General features: G+C 39.1%; 1 protein-coding gene across 3 annotated transcripts in view; it reads left to right on the top strand.

Annotated features, from left to right (window-relative positions):
- The window catches only part of abcd4 (ATP-binding cassette, sub-family D (ALD), member 4), an 11,901-nt gene extending 1,302 nt beyond the window's left edge, over positions 1-10,599 (top strand). Inside the window, exons 2-19 of one of the 3 annotated variants that reach the window (XM_053493539.1) lie at positions 1,514-1,632; positions 2,933-3,060; positions 3,200-3,339; positions 3,908-4,024; positions 4,145-4,270; positions 4,384-4,434; positions 4,521-4,615; positions 6,102-6,223; positions 6,336-6,427; positions 6,515-6,604; positions 6,687-6,892; positions 7,990-8,081; positions 8,217-8,253; positions 8,347-8,396; positions 8,480-8,532; positions 8,643-8,719; positions 8,792-8,907; positions 9,137-10,599. In XM_053493539.1, coding sequence (XP_053349514.1) covers positions 1,514-1,632; positions 2,933-3,060; positions 3,200-3,339; positions 3,908-4,024; positions 4,145-4,270; positions 4,384-4,434; positions 4,521-4,615; positions 6,102-6,223; positions 6,336-6,427; positions 6,515-6,604; positions 6,687-6,892; positions 7,990-8,081; positions 8,217-8,253; positions 8,347-8,396; positions 8,480-8,532; positions 8,643-8,719; positions 8,792-8,907; positions 9,137-9,208 — 1,783 coding nt within the window. In that variant the 3' untranslated portion in view covers positions 9,209-10,599. Of the gene's footprint in view, positions 1-1,513; positions 1,633-2,932; positions 3,061-3,199; positions 3,345-3,907; positions 4,025-4,144; positions 4,271-4,383; positions 4,435-4,520; positions 4,616-6,101; positions 6,224-6,335; positions 6,428-6,514; positions 6,605-6,686; positions 6,893-7,989; positions 8,082-8,216; positions 8,254-8,346; positions 8,397-8,479; positions 8,533-8,642; positions 8,720-8,791; positions 8,908-9,136 lie in introns of those variants that run through there. The other 2 variants (XR_008357877.1, XM_053493540.1) reach the window with 2 other exon arrangements.
- The last annotated feature ends 2,515 nt before the right edge of the window (positions 10,600-13,114 follow it).

Raw genomic sequence — 13,114 nt, 5'->3', positions numbered from 1 at the left:
TGAGTGTTGTTGCAATGTAGCATTCTTTTACAAAGTGATGTTTCCGTAACAATTATTTGCCTAGAAGTGAACGTTCTTGTAACATTTTCTTGTGAATAAATCTTTTTGGAACATTCTGTCTATAAACTAACCTGTAATGTCTCATACATTTTCTTGCAAAGTACTGTAACCTTCCAGGAATTCTCTCGGAACATTATCGTAACATTTTTTTTACAAACCAACAACAAAGCGTTCAGGTAACGCTCCTGCAACATTTCTTAGCGTTTAACCTCTATGAGAAAGTTCCTGTAGCATCGTCTTACGAAACTAATCACCCAGAAGCGTTTCTGTTATTTTCTTTCATGGTGACGTAAGATTTTGTTGGGCAAATCTGCAATTCAAAAAATATATATTGTACTTTATTTTAAAGTACCAAGCTAATGTCCAGGTAACGCTCCCGAACCTTTAAGCGTTGAACCTTCCTGAGGTTCCTGTCTTATAAACTTATCTCGACTTAAGATTTTGAAATGAATGTTCTTGTAACATTTTCTTGCGAGTAAACTTTCTTATAAAATTTGTGTACAAACTAACCTCCTTTAATGTCTCTGTAACTTTTTTGTGCAAAGTAAACGTTTTTATAATGTTTGTTATGAATAGATAACGCTCCCAAAACATTTGCTTAGCGCTTAACCTTTAACCTGTGAAAAAGCCGCTGTTATGTCTTTTATGTAACTGTTATGTAACTAATCGCCTTGAAACGTTTCTGTAATGTTCTTTTCTTGATCTCTTAAGATTTTTTTGGGCAAAAAAAAATCTTTTTTTTTTGAAAATGAAATTTTTCATTTTTGTTTAATCAAATTTTAGAGTACTAAGCTAATGTTCAGGTAACGGTCCCAAAACATTTTTAAACTTGGCACTCAGTTCGCCTCAGAAATGCTTCTTTTGTGTTGAGTTAACAAGATTTTGTTGGGCATATCTGCTAATTTCTGTTTTATAAATGAAGTATGAAGTTATCATTCAGGAAACTCAATTTCAAGTTCAATTAACGTCATATTGCGTTTTTTTTAACAATAGTCATGTCTTTACACTACAACAAAACAGTCACATTCAAATTCTTAGATGTACTGAAGTATGTTTACGTTATTAGTGTACTTATGTCGTATTAATACTGTATATCATATATCTATACTTTCTACTCCACTACATTACTGCATCGCATTGTGTTACCTTATTTAACCTCACTACTGTTTCACACTAAGACATCGCTAATACTGATTTTCAGTTGTATATCCCATTTATCCTTTATTTAAAAGAGTTGAACATTCCTGTTGTGTTTTCTTAGGGGAGGTTGTTGTTGTTGAAGTTTGCCAAGCTAATCACAAGGTTAATTGTTAAAGAGGGATCAAGACATAAAGTGTGTTTAGTAAAATGGTAACCTTTAGCTTATGCATGTTGGATTGTTGTTAAGTTAATCCAGCCCTCTCTCTCTCTCTCTCTCTCTCTCTCTCTCTCTCTCTCTCTCTTCAACTCCCAGCCTGAGGCTGGACTGGAGGTTCGTCAAGAGATTCTACAGAATTGTACGAGTGCTTTTCCCGAGCTGGCGCAGTCGGAATGTGGTCATGTACGTAATGCTGCTTGGAGTCACGCTTTTAGGTAAAGAAAAATAATAACTTTAAATAAATTAAATTTCAAACATTTGTTCCCAATATTTTCTCTTTTCTGCCTGCCAAGAACTCTAATTACCACAATGCTGTTTAAAGTATTGTGATGTTGTGGCATGACCCTAAACAGGCCGTTCGTGCTCAAAAACCCACAAACGCGACCGAACCAAAAACAAAGAAGTTCCTCCACAGCGATGTAAGAGACTCATTGCTAGTTATCGCAAACGCTTGACACTTGAGAAACAGTTACTGTGGAACAAATTTTAACAAATTTTATTATATGCGCGATCCGTGACCATAGACTGTGTAAAACTGGGTAATGCACTCGCGCCTTTGTTCAGCTGATGGATGGCGGTTTCTGGGTCATGTTGCGAGAAGGACTTTGTGAACAGAGCCTTTTTTTTTTTTTTTTGGTGGGAACCAATTTGTTCATACTGGAGAACGTTCGTGAACCGAGGTTCCAATGTATTAGGTTTAGGGCGCAATGACTTTTTCACATAGGGCCAGGTAGATTTGGATTGCTTTTTTGCCCTCAAAAAATGAAATTGTCATAAGAAAAAATGCATTTTGTATTTACTCGGGTTATCTTTGTGTAAAAATGGAAAAAAATGATGGTCTAAACTCTGATAAATATGCAAAAAACTAAAAGATACATATTTATAATGTATATATTTTCTTTAAATCAGTAAGGGGCCAAAAACTTTTTCACAGCACTGTTTTGTTTTCGACACGTCACTAAGCCCAGAAACCTTCCTGTGTCTGCCGGTAGAAGATATTCTGCTGACTGAGATCAGTTTATGGTCTTTTACTGCCTGAAGAAAAGCTCTAACGCGGGTACAAAGACCGAGGATTGATCTTCTCACGTGTGTCAAACTCTTAGAGTCCTGGCCTTTATGAAAACGTTATCATTTTGCTTGATAGAAAAAAAATACTATGTAAAATGGAGTAAAAGTAAAAGAGAAAACATAATGAACACAGCAGGAATATTAATGTGAAGTAGAAGCTAAACAAGAAAAGGAAAAAGCACTGAGTTGTTTAACTTTTTTATTGGTGCAATTCCTTTTTGATCAGCTTCTCTGCCTCAAGATCTCTGCTTAAACTCCACCCAGGGCAGAGGGACTGGTTTTCCAATGTTCAGCTCTTTTAGTTTGAAATATAAGTCAGTGTTTTGCCTGAGGAGTTAAAAGTAACAAAAAATAAAAGCAAAGCAAATAATGCTTTTATGCTTTTAATGCCCAAATTCCTTTGAAGAGATTTATGAAGCGTTATTGACTGATGTCGGTTTCTTTCAGTTCAGCTGGTGATTTACCAGGTGGGTCTGATCCCGAGTCAGTTCTACGGCGTGCTGTCGGAGAAGAACTTCGGGCAGTTTAAGAAGCTGGTGGCGTTCTCCATCCTGCTCATCCTGCTCAACGCTGTGGTACGTTCACCTGTACAGGTTACATCCTGTAACCAGAGAAACGCTCTGATAACATAGCGGAATGAGAGCATTAATATAACTCTGTGACTAGCCATGCCGCGGAGGCTCGCGGTGTTCATGCGCTCGTTTGTCTTCGCAGCTGAAGAGTGTGGAGCAGTACATCAGTAACCTCCTGTACGTGGGCTGGAGGAAATGTCTGACGCAGAGCCTCCATCAGGATTACTTCAGCGGGCAGATCTACTACACCCTCAACGTGCTCCAGAGCGACACCGACAACCCGTGAGGTTTCCGCTTTTAACTTTTACCTCACCGCTAATCTCTCTTGTTTGAGATTGCTGCTTTATTTTTAGCCACTGGAACCAGTCTAGCTTTAACGACGTCCCTGTGTACCTGATAACAGACTAGCACCAGAATACACTAAATACAACACAGATATTAGTACATATTAGTACAGTATTAATACAAGGTGTGAGGGTGTTCAAGTCAAAGTGGGACTTTTGATTGTACAGAGTGACAGAACACAGCTATGCGAGACATAAAACCTCCCTTTATTTCTTTATATAATCCAACGCTACACTTACAGTATGCATTGATCCCAGTGTTTCACTAGAGCTTGGGTTGAAAGTTTTCTCAGTTAGTACCATGATTGGACTGCCTGCTTCACGACTGAAACGCCGGCCTCCCAGGAATCATCAGGTTAACAAAACTTTGCACATTAAAGTGAAGTTTGTTTAGAAAATAGTTAATGAAAGATTATTACAGGACGGTCCTGAGCTTTTCTTCAGTAGGTGACAGTTTTTGATGGCTGATTCCATCATTAATCCGTGGTGTTTGTCTCGTCATACAGAGACCAGAGGATGACTCAGGACGCTGAGAGGTTGTGTAAGCAGTTGAGCAGCATGGCGAGTCGGCTGGTCATTTCCCCGTTCACCATCTCCTACTACTCCTACCAGGTCTTTAACATGTGAGCGTCTCCTGACTTTCATCGTTACTTCATTAACATGTCCTCCAGCTAGAGATTTGGCTTGTTACCATGGCAGTGTAGTACGGACGTGTTTGTTTAGTTATTTATTTATCTCGGCAGAACCGGATGGATCGGGTTCGTCAGTATCCTCGGGTACTTCCTGGTCGGCACTGTTGCTAACAAGTTCCTGATCGGACCAGTCGTGTCTACGTTGGTGGAACAGGAAAAGCTGGAGGGAAACTTCAGGTAGTTTGAGTGACTCGCACACACAGAGAATCCACATCACTCTAATCACTCCACCTGCCCTTACTAAAAAGTTTCTTTGGCTCTTGTTCCTGTCTGTTTTTCTATGCGTGAAGATTCAAGCACATGCAGATCAGAGTCAATGCAGAATCGGCAGCTTTCTACAGGTCGGTCTGTCCAACAGGACTGTCCTTCTCAGCCGTTTAGAGTCTGTTAAAACCTTACCATGTCTTTTGTTTCTGCTGATGTTCAGAGCAGGGATGGTGGAACACGCCCGGACGAACCACAGACTTCAGAGTCTCTTGGACACGCAGAGGAAGCTGATAAACAGGGAGCTCCTGCTCTACCGTGAGTCGCCGGCTTTGTGTTTGTACACCGTGCCTGAGGACTCACTTCCTCTAATGTTATATTGCCTGAAAAATTTTAAAACTGTCAGGTTTAGTCTTCTGTAAGATTTTTCAATTATAATTTAAATTCCGTAGAATTAAAGGTCAGCAAGAATGAAAGGAAAGGTGTACAGGACAGTGGTGAGACCAACGATGCTCTACGGCTTAGAGACAGTGGCACTGAAGAAAAGACAGGAGGCAGAGTTGGAGGTAGCAGAGCTGAAGATGTTAAGGTTCTCCTTAAGAGTAACAAGGATAAATAGGATCAAGAATGAGTTCATCAGAGGGACAACCCATGTTAGATGTTTTGGAGATAAAGTCAGAGAGGCCAGATTGAGGTGGTTTGGACATGTTCAGAGGAGAGATGGTGAATATATCGGTAGAAGGATGCTGAGGTTGGAACTGCCAGGCAGGAGGTCTAGAGGAAGACCAAAGAGGAGATTTATGGATTCAGTGAGAGAGGACATAAAGTTAGTTGGTGTGAGAGAAGAGGATGCAGAGGATAGGGTTAGATGGAGGCAGATGATTAGCTGTGGCGACCCCTGAAAGGGAACAGCCGAAAGACAAAGAAGAAGAAGGTAGAATTAGAGGTACTTTACTGGTTAGCTTGGAGACCCAATCAAAACAAATTAGTTATGTGAGAAATGAATCAAAGGAAAACAAAATATTGCACACTTCCTAAACAGCTACAGGAAAACTATGATGGAAAACGAACACTACCAGTTTTTACTACCAGATGTATAATCAGAGCTAAAGCTATTAATTTAGTTAATTATTAATCATTAATATCTCTACAAGATAAAATGTAACCAAAAATAGTTAATAATTAAAGGTTCCTGATAGTAACATGTGGTCTGTATCAGTGGAGGAGCCTCTGCCTCACACAGTTTAGTGTTTTCTTAGCTCCCAGCACAACTGATTTAACTAATCGGCTAATTTACAGCCTTTTCTGAGCACAAGTGGGTGTGGCGGGGCCAGGCAGGGCGGGGCCAGGCAGAGCGGGGCCAGGCAGGGCGGGGCCAGGCAGGGCGGGGCCAGGCACGGCAGAGGGATCTCCACAGACCACCGCTATAGACCACATGATGAAATCAAGAGCCTTTATAATTATGTGAACTATTTTTGGTTACATTTTATATTGGCGAGATATTAATGATTGTTAATTAATTGAATAAATAGCATTAGGAAAAATTACCTCGCTGATACTGTTTGTTTTGCACAGTGTTTTTCCGTAGCTCATGTTAACAGTGTGCAATATTAGGCATTGTATTTTCGACAGCTTTTTTGCTTTTTCTGGTTTTTAACTACTTGGCCTGATTTAATATCTCAAATTACTTATTTATTTTGATTGTACCTCTAGAATAAAACAACCGTTTTATTAAAAGAAATTTTGGGGTCTTGAAATGGTTAATGTTACAATTTATGTTTAATTTGCTACTTGTGACTAACAGTTGGAGTAAACACTTTTGACTATATGGGAAGCATCCTCAGCTACATCATCATCGCCATACCCATCTTTGCGGGTGTGTATGATGACTTGACCCCGGGCGAGATCACCACTGTCATCAGCAAGGTTTCAATCTTAACAAAAAGACTTTTAAATCATTTACTGTATATGTAATACTTCTGTAAACTTATAAAATAAAATAATATAATTAATTTCTCTTTTGTTTTTTATTTCCCAGAATGCCTTTGTGTGCATGTACCTGATTAATTGTTTCACGCAGCTCATAGATCTTTCCACGACCCTCTCCGATGTTGCAGGTTACGCCCACAGGTGAGTCAAAACATTGAAAAAAAATGTACTGCTTTGTGATTTGAGGCTTGTTGCTTGGCTGAGATTTAAGTTTCGGGTTTTCCACAGAATCGGAGAGCTACAGGAAGTGATGACGGACATCAACAGGAAGCAGGGTGATCCAGACTGTGTTCCTGCGGAGACCGGCAGCTCCGACAGGTATGAACTGATTGTATTGTGTCTGGTTGGGTATCCTGCGAGACTGGAGCTGCAGTGAGGTCCATTTCCGTCTGTCTAACAGGGGAGGAGAAACCTTCATCACGTCCAGCTCTGCTGCAATCGTACTGGACAAGGTGTCCTTTACGTCTCCGTTCTCCAAGGATCTGCTGGTGAGGGAGTTGAGTCTCAGGGTTTATGAAGGTACACACGTCCTGGTGGTGGGGAACACGGGCACGGGGAAAACGTCTCTCCTCAGGGTCCTCCACCATCTCTGGGAACCGTGTAGTGGTGAGACAAAAGTTGTTATGAATTTTGTTCATATCACCATTACCTTTCAGTTTTTGGACATTTTTTATTTAAGAATGTAGATCGCTCTCTGTTAGTATTTTCATCATTTATAGACAATCCATCATTATTATTTTTTTTGTGAAACATTTTAGGAAAAATTTAAGACATGGTGCATCTTAATAAATTTAAATAAAACATGAAACTCATTGTAGATTCTTGACATATACTGTAAAAGACTTTACAGCGTACGGCTCATGAATACAAAAAAAATCCAGCATCTCAAAATATTAGAATGTTTTATTTCGAGTTGAGTTAGCATTCATACAGTATAAATAGCATGTATCTTTCGGGCTGGTTCAGTTTATACATCCTTGAGTGCTGCTTGTCCAGAAGATGATCATCAACACCCTCTACATGGAGGTGATCCACAGAAGATGCTGTACTGAAGCTTATTCATAAAAAGGTAACTGGAAAGGTGACGTGTGGGATAATGGCAAAAATATTGTCAAGCAAAGGATTCCCCAGTCAACTCCTTAGACCTGAACCCCATAAGGAATCTGTGGGATGTCGCCAAGCGAAAGATGAGACCCAACAATACAGACGAGCTGAAGGCTGATATCAAAGTAACCTGGTTTTCAATAACACCTCAGCTATTTAAGTGCATAAATGGACAGAATTATCAGAATTTTGAGATTTTTTACATTGATCTCAGGAAAAATTATAATCATTTAAGATACTGGATTTTTTTTTAAAAAGATATTTTCATAAGATAAGCAGGCTTGAAATATTTCACTTGATGTGTAATGACTCTACAGTGAGTTGAACTTTTCGAATTAAATTGTGTGTGTGTGGGCAGGCGGATCCAAATTCTTCTCATTTATTGAGTAAATCTCCCACAAATCACTTGACAGCTTCATTGTATTTTTTAATACGGTAATATAATATGACGGTCCAAGTGTAAATTCTGGAATTTAAAGTAAAATAAATAAATAAATATCATGAAATGTTTAATTAAATAAATCTGGTCTGTGTTTAATTAAAGTCCTTATATACAGCAGTGATGTGTTTAATCTGGCATCCCTGACGCATGTTCTCAGGTTCGGTTCAGATGAACACGTGCTTTGGGCCAAGGGGAATAGTGTTCCTGCCTCAGAAACCCTTCCTGACTGACGGCACCCTTCGAGAACAGGTAGAGGAAACGGATCATACTAAACTTCTTGCGATGACGGTCCCGCTGCTTCATCGCACCTTGCTGAGTGTTTGTCTGTAACGGTGTAACACGGACTAGGCATCGCTGACGTTTTGTATTTTGATTTCTCGGCAGGTGATCTTCCCTTTAAAGGACATCTACCCAGTTTCAGGTCTGATTAATATCACTCTCTCTCTCTCTTTTTATTTTTTAAATATTTGTTTGTTTTGCAACACTTTTAATCAAGCATGTGACTTTTACCCAGGTACTCTTGATGATGAGAGAATTTTGCGATACCTGGAACTGGTTGGGATGGTAAGCCTTACAGATGCTTATGGATTTTATAGACTATTTTAGATTCCCTCATTATTATTCTACTCACGATGGATGTCTTTCAGTCCAGTCTCCTGAAGAGGACGGGCGGTCTGGATGGGAAAGTGGACTGGAACTGGTAAAGCACATCTCCACCCGTTCTCAGCTGCTATGGAAGTGAATAATATATTGCTAATAAAGGAAAAAGCTGAGGTTTTGATAAAGGATGTTCTTGTTTTTAATCTTCAGGTATGACGTTTTATCCCCAGGAGAGATGCAGAGGCTGTGCTTTGCTAGGCTTTTCTACCTGCAGCCGAAATACGCAGGTGAGTGTTCGAGATCTCGGCCGGTCTGCACAGACGTAGAGACGGAGTGTTAATTACTGCTTGTGCTTTCAGTGCTGGATGAAGCCACGTGCGCTCTGACGGAAGAAGCCGAGGAGCAGATGTACAAAGCTTGTAAACAGCTCGGCATGACTCTGATCAGCCTCGGTCACCGCAGCAGCCTGACGAAGGTAACCCGCGCTTAGTCACATGCTTACTGTGGGCCAGTTAAAGAGCTAATTCAGTGGACCCAGGACATGGACCACACTATTCTCTTTAGGTGTCAATTGTAACACTATTAGGACAAAAATTCTATTATCTTTTTAGTGTCAAAATACTGTTTATGGGAAAATTACTAATTTTGTACCTTTTGTCAAATCAAACCTACCCGTGATGATGTTTTTGCGGTTTGTTTAACAGTATCACGACGTCATGCTGAGGCTGTGTGGAGACGGTCAGTGGGAACTCGCTCAGCTGGATACAAGACGATGAATCTCCAGGAAAACAAGACATTCCCCTAATTGTACTCAAGGAAAAGAAGTGAGATGCTGTATTTCAATTTACGGGAAAAAAACCCCAACATTTTTCCTTTTTTTTCACCAGAAACGTTTGATATCAGGTGAGAAACTTCGAGCTGGACCCGAGATGTTCCGGTTTTCTAGAAATGACAGCACTGGTCTGGCCTTTCAGGGAAATTTTTTCAACTGTGGTCTAAAGGCATTTTATAAGTGATTGTTTAGAATACTATAACTACTTGTAATTAAATGTATGTATGATTTAAATATTTATTTTGCTTACAATTCAACGTTTAACACATTAAGCCAGCGTAGTCCACTCTCTCGTCAGCACTTAATAAAATCTAAAGAATATTTTCCAGAAACGACAAACAAAATGCCCATTACAGTTTCGAGGTTATAACCACAAATAAAACCGCATCATGTGTTTTACTGTTCTTCTGTGTGAACATGTCACAATAACAAAAGGACAGTCCTCTCTTTAATTGATTGATTAAGTCTTAGATGAAATTTAACATGTTCAGAGTGTACATTTTAATGATATAAAGTTTGTATTACTTAAACTATGCAAAATGTGCAAAAAATATGTCAAATCTTGTCAAAAGCCTCTCAGACAAGTACGGATCAGTGTTTTTAACAATGTGAATGTTTCTTCTCTAAAGTGTTTTAAAAAAGTGTCTTGCATAATGTAATTCGTTTCTGTATCAAAGTATATTTTATGGAAAGTTGACTGAGGAGAAAAAGTGTGGTAGGAAAAGTTGCACAAGCAGCAGGGATGACCGTTGAGCAAAGCCAATTCAAGACCTTGGGAAAGCTTCATATGGAATGGAATGAGGCTGAAGTCAGTGCATCAAGAGCCACCATGCACAGACGTCTTCGGGAAATGGTCTGCAACTGTTGCATTCCTAGTATCAAGATACTTTAGAGCACTTCATGCTTCTGTCTCCTGAAAAGCTTTTACAGAGATGCCAATTTCCTTCTCCAGCGGGACATGGCACCTGCCCACAGTGCCAAAACTAACACTAACTGGTTTGCTGACCGTTATATCATTGTGCTTTGGATATTGTCAAGCGGAAGATGAGAAACACCCGACCCGACAATATAGACGAACTGAAGGCTGCTATCGAAGCAACCTGGTCTTCAATAAACTGCCTCAGCAGTGCCACAGGCTGATCACCTCCATGCCACGCTGCACTGATGCAGTAGTTTGTGCTAAAGGCCAAGTATTAGGTGCATAAATTAACCAAATTTTTAGAAGTTTGACATTTCTGTATTGTAAATTATTTAGATTGATCTTAGCAAATGTAATATTTTGAGATACTGGATTTTTTATTTTTATGCGCTGTAATTATCAAAATTAAAACAATAAAAAAGAACGTGATTATTAGACAAAACCTATGTTTTCAAGAAAATAATTTAAATAAATCTTTTCATGTCTGACAGTGCTGACATAAATCCTGTAATGCACTGAAAAGCTTGTCATTAGTACAAAAATGTTACAACTGGGAGACTGTTTAAAAGCAAGCCTGGATGACCCACACCTCACTTCAACAATACAGTAAAGTTTTTAGAAATGTTTTTTTTTACAAAGTTAACATGTTTTCAGCCAGTTCTCAGGAATAAATGATGTAAGTACTATGATACAGTACTGTGCAAAGGACTTAAGTGGCCCCAATTTTAAATTCAGTGATGTAGATTAAATTAATTACATTAACTGTAACAGGGGCGGCACGTGCTGGTGGTGTAGTGGTTAAAACTGTTGCCTTGCACCTCCAGGGTCCGGGTTCGATTCCCGGCCAGGTTCGATTCCTGTCTCTGTGTGCACGGAGTGTCCATGTTCTCCCCGTGCTTGGTGGGTTTCCTGTCCAGGGTGTACCCTGTCTTGTGCCCCAAGTCTTCTGGAATAGGCCGCAGGCCCCCCGCGGTCCTGATTACAGGATAAAGTGGTATAGGCAATGAGTGAGTGAGAACAACAGGCTGCAGAGTGCCTACAGATACAATTTAAAACCTGATTGTTTATGTAACAATCTCTCCAGCGACCCCATTTCTCCTTTCAGCTGTTTCAAACATACAGCATCACCCCGTTACGTTCCTCTGAAACTGCTCAGGTCCAGGGCCTTGACTGGAAATGAGAACCAAAAAAGTCCTTTAGGAGAACTATTTCTTATGACTACATTATAAAAATACAAGCAAGTCTGTCTCTTTTGGAGCGAAATGAGAGGGGCTCAAGACTTTTGCTTAAGTAAATAGATGTTTGTATGTTATCTGGATTTAACAGAATTTGTACAAAACAATTTTAGATTTGTGCGTCCACGTAGTTATCCAATCATGTTACTGATCACATAAAGCATCGAGACGGCAAAGGTTATTGCTGCCAGAAAGGATAGTTTAAGTATTTCAGAATTTGTTTATCATCTTAACTTTTCATACAACGTTCAAAACAGATCATCAAGAGGAAAAACTCTGTTAATAAGCAATATCGAAGGAGAACGGCCAGAGTAGTCTGAGCTAACTAGAATTTAACTCGTATCATTCTTTACCCCTGTGGTGAGTGTAAAAGCAATAAAAAAATGCATATACAGTATGATCATTGGCACGAACAGGAATCCGATGCTAATTCAATTTTATTTGTTTAGCGCTTTTAACAATTGACGTTGTCGCAAAGCAGCTTTACACAATCTACTGTGAGCACGCACTCGCTGAAACTGAGCAGTTAGAGATTAAAATGTTGGCTTGTGTGCGGAATCTTAAATATTCTGCTGCAGCATCAGAATTAAGTCTCGCAAGCAAGGAGCTCAGGCGAGTGGGGGTGGTGTAATGATGTGTGGCATGTTTTCCTGACACTCATTGGACCACCTGTTTGCCATGAGAATCCCTTTATAGCCACAATTTACCTATCTTATAATGGTTCCTTATGATGTTTATAATGATGTGCCCTCTGATGCAGTCATGTCCATTTAGACCAGGAGCTCAAAGTAATGTTTCCAACATGCTGTCAGAGAGTTGAGTCTATTGAGTCTGTACTGCACCAAAACCGACGTCTCAGACATGCATATTGCTTCTAAAATCCATCAGATTGGCAGCACTTATATAAGAAGCTGATGTTGAAATATACAGAATATTATGCAAGTTGTTTTATTCTGTGTCTGCTTTGTTGGGGGCGCAATGCTGGGAACATTCATGAAGGGTGTGGAAAAGATTGATGATGCCATGCTTCTCGTATGGGGAAACTATGAAATTCAAGATTGATGGATATCCAGGGTTCCTTTAGCAGCAATTCAGTTACATACAGTGTGCTTATTTTGGTATTATTTTTCTTTATCTAAAATGGACAAAAAAAAATTCAATAACATATCCTTTATATGTTTGTTTTCTCCTTTGTGTTTGTTCCTGATTTATTGTTTTAATTTGTTGATAGAAACAGGAACATGTATATCTTTTTTTCCCTTTTCTTTTTTTTGTTCTTAATTTTTACATTTCTGTTTTATTGTTCAGTTTTATTATTGTAGGACAATAAAAAGAATAATCTGACATGACAAAATAATGAAAAAGAAATGTTCAAGTAATAGCAAAATCCTTATTGTTGGACGACAAGTAACCTTACAAATAAAGTAATTATTTGGTTAGGACGAAAGGAAAGACCAAGGAAGTGGGAACCAGCCATTAAATAAAGGCCCTTTAATTTTAATTAAATGTATTAAATTTCATTAATAAATATTATTAATGCAAGTAATTAATGTTATAAGTACCTAAATCCAGGGGATTTATGAGTCTGTAAATGCAAAATGCATAATTTCCTTATACTTTATTTCTCTTAAAGCTTGAGTCTATTAGCTGTGGAAAACGCTACGCTGTACGCTGTGGCACTCGAAACGGGAACAGA

The sequence above is a fragment of the Clarias gariepinus genome, chromosome 4 (genome assembly GCF_024256425.1).
Source record: "Clarias gariepinus isolate MV-2021 ecotype Netherlands chromosome 4, CGAR_prim_01v2, whole genome shotgun sequence".
Classification (NCBI taxonomy): Eukaryota; Metazoa; Chordata; class Actinopteri; order Siluriformes; family Clariidae; genus Clarias; species Clarias gariepinus.
This window is presented reverse-complemented; position numbering and strand designations above follow the sequence as displayed.